The sequence below is a fragment of the Rousettus aegyptiacus genome, unplaced genomic scaffold (assembly GCF_014176215.1).
Source record: "Rousettus aegyptiacus isolate mRouAeg1 unplaced genomic scaffold, mRouAeg1.p scaffold_m13_p_1, whole genome shotgun sequence".
Classification (NCBI taxonomy): Eukaryota; Metazoa; Chordata; class Mammalia; order Chiroptera; family Pteropodidae; genus Rousettus; species Rousettus aegyptiacus.
Window position 1 is genome coordinate 129,136,298 of NW_023416284.1, and position 25,888 is coordinate 129,162,185.

A 25,888-nucleotide genomic window follows, 5' to 3' on the forward strand; every position below is an offset into this window, starting at 1 on the left:
AAAATTCATTTCTATTCTTTTTTTTTTATTTATTAGTTTCACATATCTATTTTTATTTTTTCATTAGTTTCACATACCAATTCTTATCACAACCATAGCTACACACATCGTTTGTGTCTTAGCATCTCAAGGCACTAATAGAATGGCAGAGCATTAACTGTACATTTGGCCCTTGCCCCTAAAATGGGGATAGGAGGCCAGATTTAAGCCTTCTTTCCCAAATCGGAAATCTTTCCCCTTATATTAAACAAACTGATATATTTCTAGGTAATAACTCCTTTTATGTATATAAAACACACACGCAAGAAACTGGAAGGTTGATTAAACCCGAGAAGCTGAAAGGGTAAAGTTAAGAAACAAACAAACAAATAAACAAACAAACAAACACAAAAAACCCCTGCAAACTCCAGCCAGCTAACCCCCGGGGCGGGCGCGGGAACCTGAGAGGTACTGGAGGGGCGTGGCCAAACTCCCGCTTTCCTGCGTTGCAGCCTCCGGGCTGTAGAGGTCGCCGCGGCGGAAAGCTGTAGCCGGTGAGTCGGGCCGCTCTCTCCCGCAGTCGGAGAAGAGGCGGAGCGTCCGGGACGCGGGGACAGGGCGACCCGACGGCAGGTGAGCCGCGGAGGGTCTCGGGTGGCGGGGACAGGTTGGCGGGTGGCGGGGACAGGATGGCGGAAACCGGGTGGTCGTCCCACCTTGCACTCGTCCCGGAGGCCTTAGCGGGCTCAGCTGCCCTGAGGGCTTCACTCCGGAGTGCGTCGGATCCCACGGCGTTCTGTCGAGCACCCCAAATCCTCACCACTCCAGGGGTGCCCTGAGCCAAGTCTCGGAGATCTCTGACCCCACAGGGCCCAGCGTCCGTCCCTCTTATTCCAGGAGTCCTGCACTCTGGTGGGTGTCCAAGGTCACCAAATTCTCCTAGTTAGGGAAAATGGGTTTGTAATTTTCACCTGCCATGTCTCCTTTTGTAGCTATTAACAGTCATGCGTTTATCCCTGCACCACAAGGTCTCGAACTCATTTGAATGCAGCTTCTTTTTCTGGAGGCTTCGAATGCATCTTTCTTTGAGTACTACTAGTCAGCGGTAGTGTTGGTACCATGGTATGGGGAGGGGAGTGGCCCCGAATAATTTCTTACAGCTCTCAGATTGTCTGCGACAGCCATTGTCAAGACCTTTCTCCTTTCTTCAGGTACAGCAAATTAAATAGACGGAAAGATACTTTTCAAATACTGTTTTTTATATTAAAACCAATACAGATTCCATTTTTAAAAAACGTTTAAGTGATTACAACTTTGTTTCCAAATCTTTTAATAACTTGTAAATGCAGTCATCGATTCAGGAATAAGGCGGAGTGAAGTGGTGGAATAGGAATGGACTAGAAATTGAGAGACCTGGATTATCTCATTCTTCCATTGGTAAAGGCACAGCCTCTTTGGGTCTTTTTCTCTTTGTCTAGAAAAGGGGATTGGAGTAGATGATGAGGATAACAATAGTTACATTTATTGAATATTTGTTATATCCTATAAAAAGTGATTTAATCCACATGATAATTCTATGCAAAAAATAGTACCCGTTTTATAAAGGTGGAAACTAAGGCCCAGAGAGGTTGCCACTTACTAAAGACATACAGCTTATAATTAGCATAGTTGGAATTTGAGGATAAGCTAGATTGCCACAGGACAAAGTCTTTCTATTCTTTCCCAAACGTGTTTATTCTAATTCATATTACCTTTGTGTTCTGCTCCAGACTTCAAGTTACTTTCTTAAGTATTAAGATGGTATGGTATGTAAAATTAAAATAATTTATATTTGATTAAAATATTTTGTCAGTTTTAAAATTCCATGTTTTAAAAGAAAGATTTTGCTTATTACTAAGGTTCCTTCTCACTAACATTTTATGATTCTGATAATTCTGATTTATCTCCTGTTAAGATGCTCATTTCAAAAATTTATTATTTTATTTATTTAATTATATTTTTATTGTATTTTATTTTTTTAATTTTATTTTATATTTTATTATTTTTTTAGATACGGCAACCCTTGGTTGACCTCACAGATTGCCAGGACCTTGTCAGCTTACAATCCCTTATTTTTTTCGCCTACAGCACCTGGTCTTCCTAAAAGGTGTCTCGTCGCATCCAAGTACTAACCAGGCCCCACCCTACTTAGCTTCTGAGATCAGACGGGATCGGGCTTGTTCAGGATAGCATGGCCTGAGACAAAATTCTCTCTATTTAAAAAAAAGTTATAAACAACAGTTTATTTTCATAAGTCGTTAAGGGAAAAAGAAGTGGAAAAGTAAAGAAATATTACTTGGCCTCAGTAATTGATATGTATTATTAAAGAATAGAAGTTTGTTAAAATTTCTTTATTCAGTAGATGGTATATACAAATTCATGTAATTTTGGGACAACTATTGTAACATCTTCAGTGACTGGCTCATAAAAAGAGAAGCAACAATAAAACTGAGCTGTCTTATAAAAGAATGAGAGTCATAAACAAGGAAATTGTGGTATATTAAATCTTTTAAAAACACAGTGTTGTAGGTAATCCCTTAATTTGTAAATGTCCTTTCAATAAACATTTGCAGTGGTTTCAGCCCAGGTACTCTTTAATTGTCATTGCTGGTAGAGTTTAACATGTGCAATGCATTATTAAGGTGGATGTGGATATCTGGAGGTTGTAGTATAACTACTACCTTGATTATTTATTTCCTTGATTTATTACAACAGATATGTAGGTTTTACTAAGGAAAAGAGAAGACCAAAGAATTTTATGATTAAAATCAATTAATTACAATTCATTAGAACGCTCTTCATACATAGTTTCTATAGATATAAGTCAAATTTCATGACATTCAGCATCACTGCATCCCTTTAATTTTAAAACAGTGAAATTTCTGTTGGCTGTAACTAGTCTGTATATACAGACAGATGTATATGTACATGTATTGTTTATAAACATAGTCATGTATACTTATATATATATAATTTTGGACTTCAGATGAGGCTTGAGTTGATTATCAGTTCTTGACACATCATTGACACAAAGTGGATGTGGTAATTGTGGTTGGAGGACTCTTCTGTGCTCTACAGTATATGCTGGCTTTACATCCCTCCCTCATTACTTTGTTTTTCCTTCTAGTAAACAATTTTAAACCATATCCGACCAGATACTTTGTTTTAATTACATGCAGCTGTTTCTCAATAATTAAAGGAAAATGCTGTTTTTGTCAGTTTCTGATGAGCATGAATTTTATCCTTGTATATATGCTTCTTTAGGCCTTCCTAGTATTTTTATCTAATGCTCCATTTTCAATTGGTGGAATACTCTGAGGTCATGATTTAGTCGTAACAATGTGGCTATTGTGCTAACTATTTCCTGCTTCATATTTTTTTTATAGGCATGGTCTATTTACAGACCGTCATACTTCTTTCACGTTAATGATTACTTCTTTCTGACTTTTCTTTTTCCCCACATTACAGTCAAATACGTTATTAGTATAAGGAGAAAAATCACTGGCACCTAGCCTAAGCCATCTGGTGACTAACATTTGTTACCTAAATTCTGCATACATTCATACATACAATTTATCTTACTCTCATGGCTAAGAGGGAAAAACGAAATGCCATTAGTTTTCATAGAAGAAAATGAAGGCATTAGAAGCAATAGGTTATAGCCACAAGAAAGGAAAAATAACAGGAATTGAGCATCACTGTCGAGAGACTAGTTACAGTCTACATTATTAATGTTTTTGAAAAGATAGAGCCAAAATTGAAGTGGAAGTTAAAGGGACTCTGGGACTTAAAACAGAAGTGAATGTAAAGTCTGTTTTAAAGCCATTTTTGTATGGTATCAAGAAATTTGTGCTAGAAACAAGCATGTAAGTGGACCACTTGTACCACAAAAAGCATTGGATTTTTTGCTAATTTTGGGCCTGATGAGTTTAAAGCAAATGTACCCACTGAACAAATTTCTTGCATGTTAGGATGTTTTTTAGACATTGTCTATAGTGAAAAAGCACTGTTTCAGTATAGAAAATTAGTAACTTGCATGCAGAATAAATTAAAAAAAAATTACTAGTTGCACTTTGAATGATGTTTTAAATGCTGATGAAAACAGTGTTTTACAAGTTGTTGCTTCATAGACTTCATGCCCTAGGAAGATTTCACAAAGAAGGTAAACTGAGATTGATGATTGCTCTATTCTGATGTAATGCATCCTGGATGGAAAATATGAGACCACTTCTCATTGGCAAGTCTGTTCATTCTCAGGGCTTCAGAACTGTTTCTTTACTCCCCTGTGATTATCAAGCCCATATGCATGCCCAAAGGATGAAAGATTTATTTAATGAATGGCTGAGAAAGGTTGACAACAGAGTGAAAGGAACAAAATCATATCCTCTTGCTGTTAGTTGCTCTGCCCACAGCACTCTCCTATGCATGTGTTGAGTTTTTCCCATTAAACTGCACAACTATTCTGTAGCCATCCTTTTAGGGTATAATTTTTGCAGTAAAGCGCACTGCCAAAACAAGTCTTTTTAGATTTAGCTGATAAAAGGAAAACTGAGAAATGAAGCTAAGCAAGCCATTGACATGGTTGCTGAGAACCAGTGGTCTGTAGAGCCATCCACAGTAGTGAAAATGTTGGCAGAAAACAGGCATGATTCCTGTGGAATACCTTGAGGTTTACCTAGAAGATGGCAAACCAAACGTGGTATTCGAACTAGTCTGATACTCAGTTGCTACTGTCACTGGTCTCCCAAACCAGTTTGATTTTGAGGTCTTTATGGTTACAGAGAGCAATTTAACTATTTTCTAGTGTTCAGAAATCCTAAAATTGCCGCTAGAGTGCTAACTTATGTCAAAATGGAACCAGAAAGTGATGATAATGACAGTGACGACAATGATAACCACAACACCCAAGGGGAACAAGTGCTGGCACAGCCAACAGTGAACATTTCAGAAGTCCTGACAAGTGTAGAAAGTGTTGAGAATTCTTTCCCTTTAAGCAGATGATCCTGACGAGGTGTTTACCCAATTAAGTGGTATAAATATTTAGTGACCATTGTAACAAAGACTTTTGAAAAACTGTTCATTTTCTCCATAACTAATAAAGTTGCAAAAATATTGCTTTATAAAATCTATAAAAGACCAGTATTTGTATAAACAAAGCCCCAATAAGTGTTTAAATGTGAACGTTTGACTCTTACTTCATAATATTTACTGCATGATAGAGTTGCAGCATCTCCCCCGCCCCGCCCCAGTTTTATTATCCCTGCTTTCAGTCTTTCTTTGGAAGATTTCTTTCCCTGTCACTTCCCTTGCAACTCTCCTCTTCCCACCCCAGCATTAGGTGGCAGGAATGATAACGATAAGCTTTTATTTAATATACCTAGAAGAGAAAACATTCATAAACTGTTGCCACTCCTGCTGGGAGAACCGGAAGCCAAGTGATCCACTTAGATTTAATAGGATAGATTTAGAGTAATTAAGAGAGAGAGAGAGAAAAAAAAAGAATATTCACATTAAGGAGATAGCAGAGCAGTTTTGAGGACCAACAGCTACTTACCCTTACCTCTTGGTACTAGTGCTTGTGCCAGGGGAGAAAGGGTAAGAACATGACGGAAAAGTAGAACAGGGGTGAAACTGTAGGAGAAACCGAGCAAAGGAATGCTAGTTCTCTCAAACTGGTGCCCCGAAAGGGCTGTTGGAATGAAAGAAATACTGAAAATGGAAGGAAATAGAGAAGGGTGTGGATAGCTCACTGGCTCCTCCTAGCCTAGTAGTACCCTGCATATGACAAGATATAATGTGACTCAGACCAACAAGCAATTCTCCAGGCTTCTGTAAAAGTGGGAAAACCACTTTTGCCCACCTCATTGGTTTGTTCTAATAGATGAAAAAGAAAATAACCATTTTGCCAAAGAACCATTTTATAAAGTATGTGTTATATAAAGTAATAAAATAAGTGACAGTCACTTTTGGTGTATATATGGACTAGAATTCAAAAAAATGAGCATACTGTGGCCATGCCACCCTGAAGGTGCCCAATCTCATCTGATCTCAGAAGCTAAGGAGGGTCGGGCCTGGTTAGTACTTGGATGGGAGACCACCTAGGAAGACCAGGTGCTGTAGGTGAAAAAAAAAATGAGTATAGAATGTTTTTTTAAAGAGCATTGTCAAAAAAAATCACAAAGGAAAAAAAGTCTCTTATTTTATTTTTAGGTAATAAATCATTATTAGTCAAGATGTCTTCAGCACCTGAGCCTCCATCCTTTAAAAAGGAACCACCCAAAGAGAAAGACTTTGGAAACCCAGGGCTCAGAGGAGTCCGCACGACAACCTTATTTCGAGCTGTGAATCCAGAACTCTTCATTAAACCTGTAAGAAATATACCCAGGATAAGACTTTATGTTTAATTTAGGCTATCAGAAATAGAAAATTCTTAATTTCCTGTGACATTTGATTTTATCATGGACATTTTATGTTGCCTATTCACATCTCTCTGTGAATAAATGCAGGTGGAAGGAAAACCTTAGCTGATGTTTCGCTAAATACACATATAAAACAAATTATTTTTGAGGGCATTTGAGAATTTTAATGGAAAATGGTTAAACTTTAATGGATCAACTTCTCAAATTCCTATTTAAACATTTAATAGTTCTATTAATTTGAAGGATATTTATTGTTTGAACAGGTACCATTAAGTAAATTAGACCTTCTATTAAAACAAAACAAAATGAAAATCTGATCATCATTATAGACTACAGCGCCAGCCTTTATTAATAATATTTTTACAACTAAGGGATGCAAACATTTTGTGAAAATTTTCAAAATATACCTTTGTATACTGTTAGGGAGTTAGCTAATCATTTATTGAATATATTTGATTTGATAAATTTTACTTTTAAATAGGTACAAATTTTATTTTTAAATGTATGTAAATGAAATCAGATAATTATAAAATATATTTAAATGTATTGAATTTGATTCGAATTTTAGTAACATAGTTGCCAGTGAAAACTGTTTCACAGTTAGGTAGGTCAATTTAACAATCAAGTCATTAAATCAAGGTTGAATGTTTTAAAAACTCTGAACCATGTATTTTAACTGCCATATGCATTTTAAGAATTGCAAATTTAAATTGTTCTGAGTTTGTCACCTTCGAGCAAGTGGAAAAGTTCGATCTTTGTTCTTTTGACGATTAAGATTTGAGATGGTAGTAATACAGCATGTGTGGTGACAGAAACAAAGAATTAAAATTGAAGTTTATATTGCAGCTCTTCATTCATACTGACCTAAGAAAGGCCCATTTGTTGAGTGTGAACATGCAGAAAGGAAGGTCTGAGTTACAGTAATAAAGATAAACATTTCTGTGGGGTTGTAAATAGCTTTCCTATATTTAAGAACTATTTTTTTAATTCAAAGGCACATTGTTTTGCCTCTTAGGGTCTCGAATTTTCCAGCAGTAAATCAAGGTTATTACAACAGCGTAATATCTGTTGGAATCACTAAATGTCTTGAGGTAATGGAGTAGGTTCCCAGAGAAGTGTGTACATTGTCATTTTTGCTATACCTAACATATGACATAAAAGGCTTTTTGCCAGTTGTCCATGAACTCAGGCAAGAATAGCATGTATCTTTCATTCCTCACTTCCTAATAAAATTAACTAATTCGAAAAAGTTAAATAACTCCTCCATGCCAGACAGATAACGCTGAAACCTCTGAGCACTGGCCCAGCTTCTATGCCTCTTGTCTTCTCTACCCCTTTCCGAGGCATCACCTTCCTGAAGGTGGAGGTCTGCGATGGCCAGGCTGCAGACAGAAGGAAGACTGGAGAAGAGAAGCAAGAGTCTTCTATAACCTCTGCATGATCAGAAGTTGAGTTAATTGAATTAGAACTGGGTAAACTATTATCGTAGGAAATATTTCCATAGGAATGCTAGTGTGGTAATAAAGAGTTGGCTTGTCAAGAGGAAAGAGCAACAAGGATTTGGATCTCCTCAAATTATTAGTCTTAATGAGGCTTTGTAATTTTTTTTTTCTTTGACAGAACAAACCTGTAATGGCTTTTGGATTGATAAGCCTTTCACTTTGCGTGGCTTATATTGGTTATCTACATGCAACACAAGAGAATAAAAAGGACCTTTATGAAGCTATCGATAGTGAGGGACACAGTTATATGAGGAGGAAGACATCTAAATGGGATTAATAGTGCTGGTTACCACGGATGGAGCTATATCAAGGGCTCCGAAAGCGCCAAATGATAGACTTTATGAATGCACAATATCATGTTTCTTGGTTTAGAATATGGTAGTAAGGAAAGAAGATAGCAGTTATAACCATACCAGTATAGTAGATTTTGTCCTTTCAAAGCTGCAGCCATTATCTCATTCTTTTTCCACAGAAAACTTCTCAATAAATTTATTAAATCCTCTTATAAAAGTACCATGAGAATGGAAGTCATTTTTTTACATTATAAAGGTCTGTATAATAAAAGTACCCAGAGTTGTTAAATTTGCATGGTATTTTTGATATTTTTAATATTTTAAGGTGAATTGTGCATTTGCAACTGTTGCGAAGGTTTGGTTTTGTTTTGCTCTTTGCAAAAGCAATGTTTATTTTCTACCTGGCGTAGAATCTATATTTGTGAAGAAAAAGAAATAATTGTAAATTATCATAAAGCCTGCGGTCATCATTAAAGACAAATAGTTGTACAGAGTCACATGGTTCATATATTTTGGTTTTCCATTTCAGCTATTTTTGGTCCAGAATTTTATTTTAATTGAAAAGATACTCTCACTCAACTATGAAATGAAGATTAAATGAGAGACTAACCCAAAGTAATTGGAGTTTTTCTTTAAAAAAAAAAAAGTATTTTATACTGAGGTATGATGTTTTTATTTGACTACAACTGTTATCTATTTTAGTTTTTGTAGATTAATGTTTTGATGATGTAAACATAAGATCAAATATTCTTACTGTTATTTAAAAACTAGAACTACTTAATAGATAAGGTCTCTTTACTGTTCTGGGTTTACCGTGTACAATTTCACTCTTTCTGACAAAGGTTCTGTTTCATTTCTAAATATTTACCCCATTCTCCAAATCATTGTAATTGGGGTTCAGTAATCTCATCTCTGAAATTTTGCTCCATTTATTATCATCAAGTAGTAATAACTACTACATAGGCAGAGTTTGTCATTATAATGTAAGTTTTTAATTTCCAGTACTTTTTTTAGCTTTGCAAGATATATGAAAATGCAATTATGTCTGATTTGTAGATATTAAAGAACTTAGCTAATTGAGTTATCTACATGCAACTAAATTAAATCTTTGCTACTGAGCCCTAAATTTTTTTTGCCCTGTCTGTGTAGTTTAGAATGTGCTCAGGTAGTATAAAATGCCTTTTAATTGAGAGTATTCTCTTTTGCTTTGGTTTCCCTGTGGACTTTGATTGTTAAAGAACTAGAATTCTTCTATTTTTAATTTGTGCGCTTAATGTCACATTGTCATCTTTTAGAATTCTTCTAATATTCAACAAAATAAGTTGATATTTGGAGGGGGAGGTATTAGTTAGGTGAACTATCAAGAGATTGTCTCAGCACAGAAGGGCAGCAGGAATTATACAGAGTACAGCCATAAGCTATGTGACATCCGAAAGACCCGGGGTAGCAGTACATTCAGTGAGGTATATCACTGAAAAAGTATGAGGGAAGAATTATATTGAATTTTAGGAACAACTACCTAACTATGATATTTTGCAGGATGGGTACAAGATACAGATAGCACAATTGCATAGTCTTTGCGTGTGCAGAGTGTCAAACACTGCCTAGCTGTGCATGTTGATGTTTTCATTCATTCTATATGAGGATGAGAACAATGCCACTTTGACAAAATCATTTGTGTCTAAAAAGGGCATCGTCGGGGCAAGATACTGACAACATTTTGGAGTGTGTGTTTAAGTAGTTAAAGGAAAGTCTTTTAATTCAGGAATCTGGCTGAGATTGGGCAAAACTGAGTAACATAAGGTCTTGAAGCAAGTGTTGATACGTAGACTGTTCATAAACAGCAAGTAACTTTTTTGCCCAGGGAATTATCTGTTCTTATAATTCCCAGAAGAGCTATTTACCCCGAGGAGTAAGCTGTTCAGTTGATAAACTGATTTTCAAGAATTTTCTGAAGCAAGCAGTGAAATTATTTATTGGTTTATAGATAGTATGACCAACCTGCCGCAGTTTGTCAAACACCTAGGGGGTTCATAGGATGCAGTACTTCCCATTTTAAAACAAGGACAACAAAATGGTTAACAATGTAATTTTTAAAAACTAAGCTTAGTAATTTTGAGTGCTGACTTAAAGTAATTTTTTCTTTAAAACGCTGTGGTATTTTTCTATTTTATTGCCATTGCACCAAAACCACATTTATCAATTAACCTGGAAAAAGATTAAACTCCCTCCTTTGCTGCTCTAAAAGAAATCAATTATTTAAATAAACCATTTAAAAGCAAGTGTGATAGGCTGAATAATGTTCCCATTCTCCACCTCACCTCCAAAGATGTTTTGATTCTAACTCCTGGAACTTGTGAATATGGTACCTTATATGAAAAAGGAACACTTTAGCTGTGATTAAGGATTTTGAGATGGAGAAATTGTCCTTTATTATCTGGGCAGGCCTGATATAATCACAAAGGTCCTCATAAGAGGGAGGCAGAAGATCAGAGGAAGAAGCGATATCACCATGTAAGTAGGTAGAGGAAAGTATGATGTGCGATCATGAGCTAGGGCATGTGTGGATAGCCTATAGATTGCTGGAAAAGGCCAGGAAACAGAATCTCCACTAGAGCCTCCAGAAGGAGCCAGCCCTGCTGATACCTTAGCCACGTGAGACTCATTTTGGACTTCTGACCTCCAGAGCTTCAAGAGAATAAATTTGTGTTGTTTTAAGCCACAAAATATGTGATAATTTGGTACAGCAGCAATAGGAAACTAAGTAGCTGGGAAATGAACTGCTGGGCCATACTCCCTTTTGTCATTATTTCTAGTTGCTTTTATGAGCAAAGCTTGTTTTACCTAGCAACAGTTGCTAAGTTAACAATTTAATGCTAGAGTCTAGGAGGGAGCAACTGCTTAAATCTTCCCAAATCCAGTGCCCATGCCTTACATGGCAGAGGCTTTGAGCAATGGTCTTTAACATTAGGCACATAATCACTACCTAATCATGTGGAATCATTTAATTCTTACTAGCCTCTAGCATTGTCCTAAAACATTGAACCTCTCTCTTCCATCTTTCTTAAACTTTTAGCTTTTCTTAAAATTACTTTTTCTCATCCTAAGAGTATTTTAACTGTACATAGTAAAAGACATCTTAAATTTAATTATGATCAGAAATCCGAATTACACAAACTTTGTTTGCTGTGCTGTTTGTAATAAAATAATTCCACCAGCCCCTCTAAGGGAAACGTTCAAACGGATCCATGAATACAAGCCATTTAAGACACGCTTTTACACTCACAAAGATATACTGGGTAAGTGACTTTGCTCTTTTCTTTTGTTCTAATGTTTCATAGCATTGTATGTCATTCTTCCTATTATATAGACTTTTATCAGCTTTCCTGATCAAAGTTGCTTGTCCTACAGGGGTGTCTGTCATGAGAAAAACACCTCTCAGTCTGTTACCTTATAAGTAAACAGAGATGTTAAACCTGTCTTGCAGGTTTTTTATGAGGCTTTAAAGAAATATTTGTGCCTGTTATAAAGCCTGGAACATAATAGTATATGTGAGTTCTTCTTGTCCTTGCCCACACTTGGGCACCTTCTGTACACATAGGAGAGAAAATGTCTGATTAACATCTTAATTGGGAAAGAAAGTATAACCTTTATTAGTAGCTGGTGACATAAAAGTAGATACATACAGATAACACGAGAATATTTACTACCTATACCCTTATAATAAGCAAAAGAAATTGTAATTACAGGTTTCCTTCTCTCCTTATCCCCGTCAGTTTTCAGTCTGACTTTGATTGAGCCTTAGAAGTGTTTTCCTAAGGACTCTCAAAATAACATTCATGATCCTCTCTTCTTTTAGCATGATAAACTAGTGATGAAGATGTAAAAGCTAGAGAATGGAGGGTGTTTTGAAAAAAATATATTAAAAAAAAAACTGTAGGGGAAGATCAAATTGGAATTATCCTCTAAAAATATCAATACCAAAACTGATTTTAACTTTTAGTACATGTTTAGTATTAATTTTTTATTATAATCTCTAAAACAGTTTAACTTTTTACACCTAGGACAGTGGATATTCATTTTTAGAGAAGCTTTTATTGATTGATTCCTTATACCTTCCAGGATATCTTAATACAAACATTAAGTGGATAAATTAAATCTAGTTAGAAATTAGTCTTTTATATTCAATGACCTATATTTTTCATTGATTATTTTAAAAGAGTCAAAATTCTTTATAAGTAAATTCGAAGGCATGTTAAAATAAATGTCTGTAAATACTAATGAGTATTGTATAAGGTATTAGTTCTTAACCTTAGCAGTGTAGTACAGAACTTTAAATAATTTGTTTTTACTACTAATATCCAAACGTGGACTACTAATCCAACACAGACCCACTAAACTAGAACCTTCAGAATTAGGCCTCAGCATGTGTTGTTATTTTTTATATTTTTTTACATATTTTAATAGTTATTTATTTGGAAATAGGTTGACTCTCAAGTTTTAAAAATAGAGACCAGATAGAGATATCAGCCACCTTCTCTTACTGATATCTTACACAACAATAGTATATTGTCAAAACCGGGAAGTTGGTATTGGAACAATGCTATTAGGTACAGACTTTACATGCACATTTTTCCATCTTGGTGTATAGTTTCGTGAAATTTATCAGGCAACTATCACCATAATCAGGACATAGAATTGTTACATCACCCAAAGAAACGCCCTTGTCTTACTTCTTAACACCCCCTAATCAAAACCCCTGGCCACCACTAATCTGTTCTCCCATCACTGTAATTTTATCTCTTTGAGACTGTTATACAAACAGAATCATACACTATAATTCTCTGAAATGGGCATTTTTTTCTCAGCATAATGCCCTTGAACTCAGTCCAAGTTTTTCGTATTAATAATTCTTTTTTTTTTTTCAGCCTATGTATTTTTAAAAAGTTATGCAGGGATCCTGTTGTACCATCAGGGTTTAAAACAACTAAAATAATGGGATTTAAGCATAAAAAAAGAGTAATAGTAGCCCATACTTGCATCACATTTTGTGCAGTCCAACAAATTGATGGTCCGTGCTTAGTCGCATTTCTCCCCAGGTATTTCATAGTGAGCACTGAGCCTGTGCAGTGTATGTCCATCTCTGCCATAGTATTCACTGCCCTTTGTTCTTAGACTCCCTGGTAATCCAGTAGTGAAGACTCTTAAATCAATGTTACCAAACATGTGTTTTCAGTTGCAGGTGACAAACACAGCTCAGACCAGAGAAACCCAAAGGGGATCTGCCACCAGGGCTTGCAATCTGTCCACTCTTGCTCTCTTAGCAAGTTGGCCTAATTGCTTACTACTGCAGCCCGGCATCCTCCAGCAGCTGGGAAAGGAGTAGAAATGGTTTCCAACAGCTTTAAAACTCTATTACCTCCAGCTTAGAAACCTCAGAGGGAAAAAAGCTACATTCTTACAATCTAATATAAAGTCCTAGAGAAAAGCCTGGTTGGCTGGGCTTGAGCATATGCTTAAATTCTGAGCCAATTATTGTGGCCTGAAGGATAGGGAAAATGTGATGGGCCAAGTGGATAGGCTGCTATGATTGGCAGTTTTACCAAAACAACCTGAAGTGAGAAGAAAGTTCTTGAGAGAAATGAGTTCTGTTACCAGAGGGAGAGAAGTCGGGCAGACAAACACATGTGTGCCCAATGTCTTATCTGTGCTTATTACCAAACTAGGCCCCATGAGTGATACATTACAGTATGCAAAAGGCATGTAAATCTATTAAAGAAGTCATTCTGCTACCACTTTGTTGGTGGAGAGAACACCAGCATCCAGATCAGAGCAGGGAGAAAGATGTTGGATGACGTGCTAATGTCTTGAATAGTCACTCACCATTCTACTTTGGAGGTACAAAATGTGTTCCTTTCTGCTACTTTCTTTCCCCAGTTGCCCACTATGAGGAGTGGTTGTAGTGAAAGGAATAGATTCTATTGAGGCTTAACAGTGCTCTGTGTTCCCTGCTAATCAATTAGTAAATTATCAATTTTGTTGGTATCTTTAAAGAAAAGGTTGACATCTCCTAAAAGGATATAATATCTCTGAGATAACTCTAATGAATAACTAGATCATAGTGAAAAGGGAAGCCAAGAAACAGTCTGTAGATGCTTGTGATTGTTTCTCTTCAAATACGTAGACATCGGGGCAGATATTCTGAATAAAGAAGAGAAATTTCAAGAGGCTCTACTCAAAGAACGAATTGCAAAAGCAGAAGCCAAAGTGTGGGCTCAGGTAAATGAAAGTGGAAATCAACCTAAATGCATCTTTACAGTTCTTTAACTTGGATTTGTTTGAAGCAATATAGTCAGGCAAAACTGATTTTGAATCCTGGCTACTTATAGGACCTTGGGCAAATTCTTTGGCTATGTAGTCTTGGCTCCCACTCTATAGAATGGTTGAGAGAGTTCAATGAAATAGTATGTCTGGCACACAGTAGGTAGTTAGAAAGAGGCAGACATCATCAGGAGCTTCCTTCTAAGTTGCCCCTACATGTGGATGAATTCTGCTCTCTTGATTCCCATTGGATTAAAACTTAAAAAAAGACATCCTTGTTGATAACTTTATTATTGCTTAATATCTAATCTGTAGACCATCCATTCGTGCAGTGTGTAACACCCCTAAGTGCCTATTTTTTCCAAATGCTTCATTATAGCTACTATCCTTTTTACCTGTCTCTGTGCCCCCCTTCTCTCTAAAGTCCTTGATACCATGTCCATATGACCACCGTGGGTTTCAGGTACCATTTGAATGTATTGGAGCTCATAGACAGATCCCAGACACTTAACTGAAGCAAAATCTCCCTCCTCCAGTTCCCACTTCTTCCAGTCATAGAATGACATAAATGATTTCCTGAAGAGAATTAATCTTCCTTGAGATCATGACAAGCAAAGAGTGTTGGAATTGTCTAATATTAGCACCTGCAAAATCTTGGTATGAAGGTTCTTTGAAAATCCAAAATGCTTCATTGCAAAGGGTAAAATATATATTGGTAGTCATCTATCTTAATAATAATAAAATTCAAATCAGTTCTGAATAATTAATTATATACCCTAATACAAGGGAATGCTTTTGTGAGTAATCTACAGTTTGAATATAAATAATCTAATGTTCTGGGCATTCTCTTCAAATGAAATAAACTTTCTCAAGACCTGATGCAGGAGATTTGGGTTAGTACTCAGCCTCCCTTCTCAGTAATTTCTAGCTTTGTACATCTTTCCACCTCTGCTTTTCTGTGATGAGCATCTTTCCACTTTTCCAGATTTTCTGCGATAAGTGCGCATTACTTTGATAGTCAATTGATCGAAAAACAAAGTGGCAAAGAAAAAGAACCAAGCAGCCTACACTAAAGCTTTTTAGCATTTCCTGAAACAAGATGTTAGCCAAGGGGTGGGATGTGTTAGGGTATCTGGCTGAGGCAGCTGGTTTGCTATGGGAGGTTTGAGATGGGAATGGAGCAAGTAATTAGGAGCCCCAGGGTGTTTGCTAATTTTCAGTAAACATAAAAACCTGTTATGTTAGTAAATAAATGGACTCTTTCTTTCAAAGGCTGATGAACGCCAAAAACAAGCAGTGGAGAAAGCACTTGAAGAAGCAAATGATGCATACAAAATTAAAATTCAGATTCTGGAAGAGCAACATCAAAAACATTTACAGGTTTTTGTAGTGGCTTGTTTGCTGTCTTTTTAAAAGTACTCTGGTAAAAAGCTCAAGGGAATAGGAGAAAAAAACAACTGTGTAAAATCTAGATGGGTGTGGAGGTGGGTTGGGAGGCCCAGGACTGTCGCAGAAGAGATGTTGAACACTTAATGGCAGCAGTGATGAATGGGTGTAGGAGAATCCTGTACCCTTTGACATAGTGAACCCAAACCTTTTTGGGGTTTCAAGGCCTGAAGAAACCACCCCTGCCTGTCCGACCCACCACATCCCTTGCCACTTGCTCTCTTTCCTCCTCTCACTGCCTTTCTTCGGGTTCTTGGACCTGAATGCACCATACGCCTTCCCACCTTGGTGTCTTTGCCAGAATGTTCATCCTGCACTTCATCAGATTTAGCTCAAACATCACTACTTGAAGGGAAGCTGTACCTGACCAGCTCTGCCATGCCACTCATACACTGTCCTTGACACCATGTCCTCTTTCACAGCAATCACCACCTGTCACTGCTATAATTAAATAGACTGTGATCTCTTGTTGAGTATCTGATGCCCACATGACTACGGCCTCCATAAGGGCATGCCTGCTTTATTCCCACTCTCGGCACAGGGCCTTGACTTGGTAAGTGGTCAAATGGGGATTAAATGAAGGAAGTAGGCAGTTTTCTTTCATCTGGGCTCTCTTGATTGCATCCTTTTACTTAAATTTGCATTTAATACAGTGCTAAGAGGGACCGCTGAGTCGTTTCTCAAGTATGTCTCACAAGACCAGAGGTCATAAAATGAGAGGGGAGTTCTTTCTAACCTGTAACTTGTTCAAGCACAGGACTTCAGATAATTAGCAAATGTTCTAGGCAGAGGCCCAGGGACTCATTATTTAGTTTAGTACCTCAGCTACAAAATCTGCTCAAAGGAAAAGGACAGAGAACTACTTTCACAAGTTGGCCACCAGAGGTACAGGACAGGGCAGAGGCTGGAGGGAAAGTGGCAGAAGTCTGACTCCAAGTTTGGCCTAATTTAATAAGAACAAAACTAATAAACAGCTTGGGATAATGGGCCCATTTATTAATTGCCTCAGCAGTGAACAATTATCATATATCAGATCTGTACTAGGTGAGATTAAATGAAAGGTCTTTGTCCTCAGAAAACTTGCTGGCAGAAGAGGGAGTTATGTTCCACTGTTCTTAGGAGTACTGGGACTCTCCCTGCTTGGCTCCAGTGGCAGGATCTCTGAAGGGTTGGCTGTGGTGGTTCACTGCCCATCCCCTAGTTGAGTTCAAAATGTGAAAAGCATTTATAGCATATCTGGGCAGGCCTGCTGTTCAGTTGGCATGTACCAGTATGGTCATATTGGTTCTTAAAGCTTTGAAATACTTCTCTATCAATTGATAATCACTCCCCAAGCCCCTGGATACCTTGATCACCTTGGTTATACCCCACCAGGCCCTTGGACCTCCCCCAACCCAGAAATTTAAAGAAAGGAAGCACTTTAAATTTAGTAGGGGGCTCTAGGCCCCTGCCCCAATGCTGTAGCCAGAGGATACACATTTGGAGTATCACACCTGGCATTAGGTTGTGAAGACACAAAGATATTTAAATGTGATGCCTGTTTCAAGGAGCTTACCTCTTAGTCCTTCCTTAAGTAATTTGATTGTACCCTATATAACCTTCTGGTACAGTTGATGCACTTCATACTAAAATAGAAGTCCTAAGAAAATTTAAAAGGAAAAAGTTATATAGAGAGGTTGACCTTGCTAAAGTATTTGTCTAAGGTTTGGGAATTTACATTTGCACTGCTGTCTCAGGGACTCTTTATATAAGGAAGGAGTGCTTTGTCTTAAGTGGGATGCCTAGGGTTATTTTAACCTTGATAGGCATCAGTACTGCTTCTAAGGGGGTGTCCCTGAACCACTGTCTTAGAATCTACTCACCTGGGAGCTTAACATGCAGATTCCTGGGCCCCGCCTGACCTACAAAGACACTGGCCATGTTTTAAATTAGCAGCCTTTGTGATTCTCACACATATTAAAGTTTGAGATTACCAACAAATAGAGCAGAAAACCACGTTCTAGAATTAAATACCATTAAATTCTTTTCTGTAGGGACCACCAGGCATTGCTCTAATACGCTAAAGATTTGGGATAAATCTCATGCTCAATGTTAAATAAAATTTCAAGACGTTATCCAATGGAGGTAGTATTTTGGAAAGGTTTTTTTTATATATTCTTTTATTAAATACAATAACATTAGAAAGTAAATGAGAATGGGAGCTAATGGAAAATAAAGGAAAAATTAGAGAAGGAATTATAATGAAGTTAGGTGAATTTAAAACTTAAAAATGTATGTATGCCATGAGGTCTTGTGCCATTATCGCTAATTGGGCCTTGAGCTTTCTGGTAGTCAGTACCAAGAGAAAAATGCCATGAATCACCACATCCATAAGGTAAAAAGTCATGTGCTCAGGCCCAGATTCCTACCTGTGATACCTGAGAGAAACTTCTCCTGAAGGAGATGTTGTATTATAAGTGTCTGTCAAACTGTACAGTAAATTTGGTGGATTTTGTGAGGCCATTTCTTATACTTCACAATGTGGGCTGACTCATTCAAAATGCATTTTAGTAAAAATAATTTAATCAGAAGACTTTTCCATTGAGTAAGAATACTGCCAAACAATAAGTCATTAAATTATTTCTGTAGCTTTAAATATGTATTCCACTTGATATGTGAGACAGTGAGATGATTTTGGTTTTACTAAACCATTACATTAAAGAGAGGCTGGGTTTAATTCTTTGAATCCTAATTCAGAACCCAGCCAAAATAAAGGACCAGGATGTCATTTTAAAATTCTATGATTCAAGTAGAAATGTATTATGATATTATCTCATCTATCTAAGGCTTAACCACTCAACAATCTCAATTACTGAAAATATACTGGAAAACCCAGAAATAATTTCAGATATCCCCTACGAAGTTAAATAAAGGCACCCTGAATCAAACACGTGTGGTTTTACATATCCAAAATAGATTAAATGCTGGAAAGTAGAAATAACAAAAAGGAGCTCACTGACAACAGGACAGGGAGTCCTCAGGCTGATGGCATGTGAAGAACAAGAAAAATGGAAAAATCAGATATCAGATCTCAAAAAGCAAAGCAACCTGGGGTCATAGATAACAGACAGATAGCTTCATAAACCCGAACAATTATTAAGTGCAGTATAAAATATTTAGCTCAATGTAATCATATTTATCTACTAGCCTGATCAAGAAATGTTAAAATATGTTTGTTCACCATGTTCTTTTTATGAAGTAAGATAAATATTGCAGACATTTAGAAATATTTCCATTCAAAAAAAAATTTTTTTTTTTATCAAAAAGTTCTAGTGCCCTAAGAGACAAAGCTTTCAATATGGAAAACCCAGCTAGCATTTCTAAACAGCCTCTATTTTCCTAAAATGATTTTCTTCTAACTGTATGAACTGGGACCACTCTGAAGAGATTCTTGAAGTTGATTTCTGCTGTATTTTTAATTTTAAAAAAATCAGGGAAGGGGGAGGGGGGAAACTAAAGTGTTAAATAAATAAATAAAATGTTTAAAACATTTTTCACCCTTGGAATAGCGAAAGTAAGAAGTTGAAAACTTTCTTTTAAAAAAGCAGGTCTGTTTAATAAATATTTTAATTGTTGGAACATTATTTTCTAAAAAGCTAAAGTGATTTCAGTTTCCTTGAAACTTAGAGAACTCACTCTACTATTTTATAAGACAGGGTTTCTGGAATGAGGATAAATTAGTCTCTTAAACCCTAGCATCAGAGACGGCAATGAAATGAGAAACTAGCATCGAGTATCCTGGTTTCTATTCCTAGTTCTTCCACTGACTCACTATGTAAAATAATTTCTTTATGTTCTATCATTATACCTAAAATAAAGATGAAAAATTACCTTTAGGTGAAAGTTTTGAAATTCCTAGACAGAATTCACTACTACTTCTTTCTTGCATGTATTTCTATGAAAATACTCCTTGCCCAGTTAAGTCATTCATTGGTCCCCTCCCCTGGACAGTGAGGATGCCAGCCTTCTTGTGGATGTAGTATCTGGGCCCACCAGAGTACCTGGCACACTGAGGATTTAGTAGGCATTTCCAAAATAGTGGCAGGGTTTTCCCTGAGAGGATCTGTTTTCCTGGAGTCCTGATTTGACTACTGCCTCCTCTCTTCACTTGACCAAAGGCATCCACATATCCTTCTGCCTGGGAGCAGTGGAATAAGAAAGGACCCCTCAACCCCAATGAGCTGCAGTGCTTGAGTGACATTGGGGACTGGCAGGCAGGTTCCTGAGACTGCATAAATGTGCGACTGTTGCTGCCTACGCTTCAGGTTCCCACCTACCTAGGAGACATTCAGGAAGCAATAGTCTCTACTTCTGCCATTTCCAAGATTTACTTCTGAAAGTAGAACCGTAGCATGTATCTTTAATGTATGAAGATAGTATGACAGAATATTTGGACAATCAAGGGAGAAATACCTGTAATTCAATAGTTTTCTCTTTCTACATATTCCCTTCTAAAGTTATCTATATAAATATTTACGCTATATTGTTTGCATGTTTCTAGTTTTACTTAGCATTGTATAAATGAAAGATTTCCATATTATACACACTATTTTTTTAAACCATCAGATTTCACAGGCACACATTTCATTAGGTTGATGAACTATGATTTGAATAACCTCTTAGCGTGTATTTTTAAACATCAAAGCTGTAACATCTAAACCTAGTTTTACTGTTGCTTAAGGAAATGACAGCTAAAACCAAGCTAGAGATACATCAGGACATGGAAGAGGAACTGAGGAGAGAAAACTTGGCTGCAGAGCAACGCATGGTCCATAGAATCCAGAGGATCATGATGGAGTGCCACAGGGAGAAGATCCAGGCTGTGGAGAAAGCCAGGGCTGAAGAGAGACGCATAGCCCAGGAAGTAATCCAGGCCCAGAAAAGGTATTCCAGAGAACGCATTTGCAAATCAGCAGTCTTACTCTGTCAAGATCAATTTGGAGAAAGGGATAAGATTGAGGCACATAGGTGATATTTTCCAGTTTTTGTGTTTTTACATTCTCACTATGGAATATATCAAATATAGAGAACAGTATATAATATAGAGTTGGGGGGGAGGCAGTTTAAAGAAAAATAATAGCATGAGTACTCAAGGACCTACCATCCATCTAAAGGGACTGAAAATTGGTAGCACTTCTAAAGCAGCCGTATGTTCTTCCTCAATCATGCTTCCTTCCTCTCATCCTTCTCAAGAGATAACTACTGTCCTAAATATTGTTTTTCATTCTGTATCTTCGATTTTAAGAAGCTGAGGAGAGGGATCGAGAACTATTTCTTCACAAACACATAAAAGTCAATCTTTGCATTTTTTAGCCTATATTATACATTATTGTGGATATGTTACTTTTTGTTTTTTTCTTATCACACAAGTAACATGTATTGTAAATGAAATTGACATTATGAAAATATATAGAGCAAAATGTGCTAGTCTTGACCCATGGCTTCCCTATCCCCCACCCCCCACCATCTGCCAGTGACAGTCATTTAAAATAAATAGGGTCTGCATCTTTCTATGCCCTTCGGTTTACATGCAACCTTTATATGTGCACAATCACAAATAACTTTTACATAAATCGTATATATATATAATTTTTTTTTTAAGAATACCAAAGTAACCATTTTTATGTATATAATGAACATTTGATAGAATTGGCTAATTTTATCAAAACAGCAGTCAGGACCCCTAGCGATTATCAGCACCAAGAGAAAACTACAATTTCCACATGTTAAATGACCTACCCAAGATCACTTAACTAGAGCAGCAGAACAAGAATAAAACCTGTTGTGTCTGGCATACTAGTCTAGGCCTTATCAATTTTGCTTGCTCCTCGATTAACAAATACATCTACTTGCATATAATAAACAGATAAAATTTTCCTCATTAAAACTGTTTAGAAGAGGGCCAAAGGTAAAATCCTATAGGATTCTTTTTTTGCAGATAAATAAGAATGAGGGTTGCAGCTGTGGCCTTTTCAGTGGGACCTCCTTTCTTGCATAGGTGATAAATCATTGTGGAGATAGAAGAAGAAGGTGAAAGATGATTTTAAGAGAAAGTTAGAGATGGTGGTAACTCCGAAATGAGTGTGAGCCAATGCAGTGGAAGGCAGGGCCTTCACCCTGCCCCTCCCCACCTTCCGTCTGCAGGAGCTCTGCCTTCTGCCTCCCTTGTAGGAGCCTTTGGGTCCCACTCCTCACAGACCTGCAGCTTCTGCTCCTTTCCTCACTCCATTGCTTTTGCCCCACTTCAGCCCTTTCCTCTGTGAGGTTTGAATGAAAATTTCAATGACCTCCTTCTATTGAATCAGTTGACTAAGATTAAGGAACTGCCATGCCTGTCTATTTAACTAGAATGTCCTTTTTGTTCATTGATGTGTTCCAAATGCCTGGAAGAGACCCTGGCACATAGTAGTCATTCTTTAAATATTTATTAAACATAGGTTCAAATTTGTTCCAATTTGCTAAACTCAGTCTGCAAAACACCAGATCTTGTTTCTAGACATTGCTAGATTCCAGTGTTCTTTAGAGCATTTTCAGAAACTGAAATATAGAGAAGGACCACTGTTTAGAATCCCACTGTAGAACTTTTACTCGAGAATTAAGGCTTCAGAACTCTTACATATTATGACAAATCGTTAAATGCACAGGAAATGTTTTTGTGGGTTGTGATGATTAGGTTCTAAACATTATCTAGGAGACTCTGTACTCTTAGAATTTTAGAGAAAGAAATAAACATCTTTGTTTGGAAAGGTTCTAAGTGTTTTCTAGCTCAGGGCAAAGGCATAAATAAAGTGACTGCTCAGGAATTTTTGTGGTCATGGCTATAATTCCTAATGACAGCTACCTTTATTCAGCACCCAGCACATGCAAGGCCCTTTGTATGTTTCTTAGTGAATCCTCGTACCCTTTCCTGGTGGGTTCTACCATCCTCCAAATCCTCAGGTGAAGACCCTGAGCTTTAGAAAGGCTAAGCAGCCTGCCGTAGGTTCTGTGGAGACGAGGTGACAGGGCCCAGTATAAACCTTGGTTTGTATGATGCCAAAGATTGTGACCTTCCATTACGCTACTCTGCTCACTTCACCAGAGCTTATGAAATGCCTTCTGTGGATGCAGCCCTGAGATCTGGCACAAGGAAATAAGGGTATTTCCTCAGCATTATGTGAAGTAACTTAAGTATGGCTGCCCCATCTGAGCAGGGCTAGGTGGACTGGTACAAGGAACACATAGGTGCTGCGAGAGTTCAAAGTCCCGGAAAGATCAAAGAGAGTGTGGGCCATGTGGTGAGGTAGGTTTCTTGGAGAGAGTTAGTCTTGGGTTGGGCCTTAGAGAGAAGGCAGGAGGTCGCATTTGCGAAAGACTGAAAAGTGAGAACAGCATGAGCGAACACATGGATGGGAGAGTGTGTGGTATAAATGAGGCAGAGCCAAGGGAAGGTTGAGAATATTAATAACTCTGAGAAATAAATGTGCTGCCAAAGGTTGGCCTCTGCAGATGCCTGCCACCCACCTGTGGAGTGCCTGCCGCTCTAGCTCGGACGTGTCGCTGAGCCTCCTGCTAGACCAGTGTCTCAAGCGGAAAGTCAGAATGCCTTTTCCTTATAAATACGATGATTATAATGGATTAAAATAGTGTTAACAGTCCTGTAGTTCAAGTGAAAATGGATTAATAGCTTACCGTCGGCTTAGCAGGCAAACGATCTGCTATGTTCAACATTGCTCTAAACACTTGATGTACAAATATATTTTGGAAACAGATCCCTTCATAATTTAGGACTTGCCTATGGAAAAATGAAGTGTTGATTCCTTCTCTTAAGATCCAGGATTTTAATTGACAGACATAGAAAGGACGTTAAAAAGTGTGTTCTTAGCAACATACATTGAGGAAAATGAAACACTCAGTAGGTAGAAGGGAGGGGAACAGCCGCTGGTATTTTTCTTTAAACCTGTAAGCAACACATCTTGCACCATTTCAACAGCCTCCCAAAAACTGAGAAAGAGAGCTAAGGGAAGCCCTAAACCTAACTAACTAACCTAGCTAAACCTAACCTGTGAGTACAGTTCCCCCCCTCCCCTCTGGCTAAAGGTAAGTAGCTAGATTGATGTACAGAGATGCTTTCTCTAGAGGTTCAGAACTCTGACCCTACTTTTTTCATTTTTAAGTATATTACCTTCATATGTTTCTGGCCAAGGAGGACTTGGGTTCCTAAAGTTACTGTCAGACACTAGACTAGAGGCCTCTCCCTAGCCCACAGCAGGGAAGTTGATGGACAATCTCTCTGCTCTGAAAAATGTTTTTGATTGTTAACAGCTAATGCAATCCAAAAGCTCATCTCTGCCAGCCTGTCTCAGGCTGGTGGCTCAGCTGAACAGTGTAGTAAATTCTCATACATCTGTGGTGAAAGGCAAAGCTTTTTTGTTTCCAGTGGCTGATCTGTCTCACTTACAAACTCATGTTATTCTTTGTAGCAAGGCTGTGGAGGAACTTGTGAATGCCGGTATGAAACTTACTAAGGATCAGAAGAAGAGTAAGAGCCAGTTGATAAAGGAAAAAGAACATGAGATGAACATCTACTACTCCCTGGCTCAGAGGCAGAAGCAGGAAGAGGTTCAGGGAGTGCTTCAAGAAGCAGAGAAAACTCATCAGGTTGCGCTTGGAAATGTGATGGATAAACTAGTTGACACTCAGGGGGAGCTGCTGTCCATAGCAAAACAACTGGGGATTATGACGAACTGGAAAGACTTCCTGGAGGAAGAATTACAAGAAACAAGAATGGCTTTTCAAAAATACATCAATTACACGTTTCCTAAGCTTTCACCAGGACATGCAGATTTCATTCTGCCAGAAAGAAAGAAAACACCTTCCGGTCTTTTTCTGGAGAACCAAAACAATGCTTGATTAGAAATCTTCAGCTGAAATTTCACTACAAAAGACATTGTTTTAAAGACTAAATAAATTTACTCAAAAACCATTTATTGCTCCTTGGTTGTGTGCAGGGTGCTATTGGGCTATGAGCTTTTTGATGGAAAACCTAGATATTCAAAAGCACGTTCCTGGCTACAGTAAGTTTCCAGTCTAATCGAGGAGAGATGAGAGTGAGAGGGATCAGAACTGATTAGGAGGGGAAAAGCTTTCTTGGAAGAACTCTAAACAAACGTCTGTATCTGGCTTTATTCATGTTTACATCAGACACAACTAGTATTTGTTGCAGTCAAAAACAAGTAAAGGTATATTTTTAGATCATTCAGTTGTGGAAAGGTATGCTAACTTCCAGTATAGAGATTAATATTTGGTGAACTACAATAGCACTGGAGGAAAAAAAAAAAAATTTCCTCAAATTCAGTAGGATAAAATTTAAATTCTGAGAACTCTATAAAAAATAATTCAGAAAGGACTCACTTATATTTGCCAGTTGTAAAACAGAAATATGTCTTTGGAGGATAGACTTTTTGTCTAAGGGATGGGGAGTGCTCTTGTATTTATACCCAAGCCCCGGAGTGCTTTGAACTCATCTCCTTTGGGTCAAAATGCAGAAAACTCTTAAGTACCACAATGCTCAGGACCAAATGTGTCAATATTTACTGACTTAAAATGAAAGAAAACACGAGCCCTAACGACTCCCAAAATCTATCCACTGTAAAGTAACATTCTTAAATTATTCATCACCAATCTATATTGGTGGCTTTAAAATTCATAATTTGGAATGCAGTTTCTAGTAAATTTAAAAGTGCTATTCTTGAGCAAGACTTAGGTGGATTTGTTTTCACTTGACCAGTCTGGGGATTTTTAATGGAAAAAGCAGCAATTTGCTTACAATTGTCTAGTGGACTACACATCCCTGTGTTCCCTGTGTTTA

The 25,888-nt window shown here is 37.4% G+C and overlaps 2 protein-coding genes and 1 pseudogene across 3 annotated transcripts; all 3 read left to right on the plus strand.

Moving 5' to 3' along the window:
• The first annotated feature begins 490 nt into the window (after nucleotides 1-490).
• SMIM8 (small integral membrane protein 8) lies at nucleotides 491-8,726 on the plus strand. 2 transcript variants are annotated; one of them, XM_016128211.2, is made up of 3 exons: nucleotides 491-612; nucleotides 6,229-6,386; nucleotides 8,058-8,726. In XM_016128211.2, the coding sequence occupies exons 2-3, from the start codon at nucleotides 6,252-6,254 to the stop codon at nucleotides 8,214-8,216; spliced, it is 294 nt and encodes a 97-aa protein (XP_015983697.1). In that variant the 5' UTR covers nucleotides 491-612; nucleotides 6,229-6,251; the 3' UTR covers nucleotides 8,217-8,726. The 2 variants fall into 2 exon arrangements, with proteins under 2 accessions (XP_015983697.1, XP_036075885.1); XM_036219992.1 differs by lacking the exon at nucleotides 491-612 and adding an exon at nucleotides 641-891.
• LOC118606816 lies at nucleotides 6,023-6,141 on the plus strand (annotated as a pseudogene).
• A 109-nt stretch (nucleotides 8,727-8,835) lies between the features above and the next one.
• CUNH6orf163 (chromosome unknown C6orf163 homolog) lies at nucleotides 8,836-25,003 on the plus strand. Its single transcript, XM_016128210.2, has 5 exons — nucleotides 8,836-11,531; nucleotides 14,417-14,511; nucleotides 15,826-15,933; nucleotides 20,720-20,922; nucleotides 24,501-25,003. The coding sequence occupies exons 1-5, from the start codon at nucleotides 11,384-11,386 to the stop codon at nucleotides 24,928-24,930; spliced, it is 984 nt and encodes a 327-aa protein (XP_015983696.1). The 5' UTR covers nucleotides 8,836-11,383; the 3' UTR covers nucleotides 24,931-25,003.
• Nucleotides 25,004-25,888: the final 885 nt, after the last annotated feature.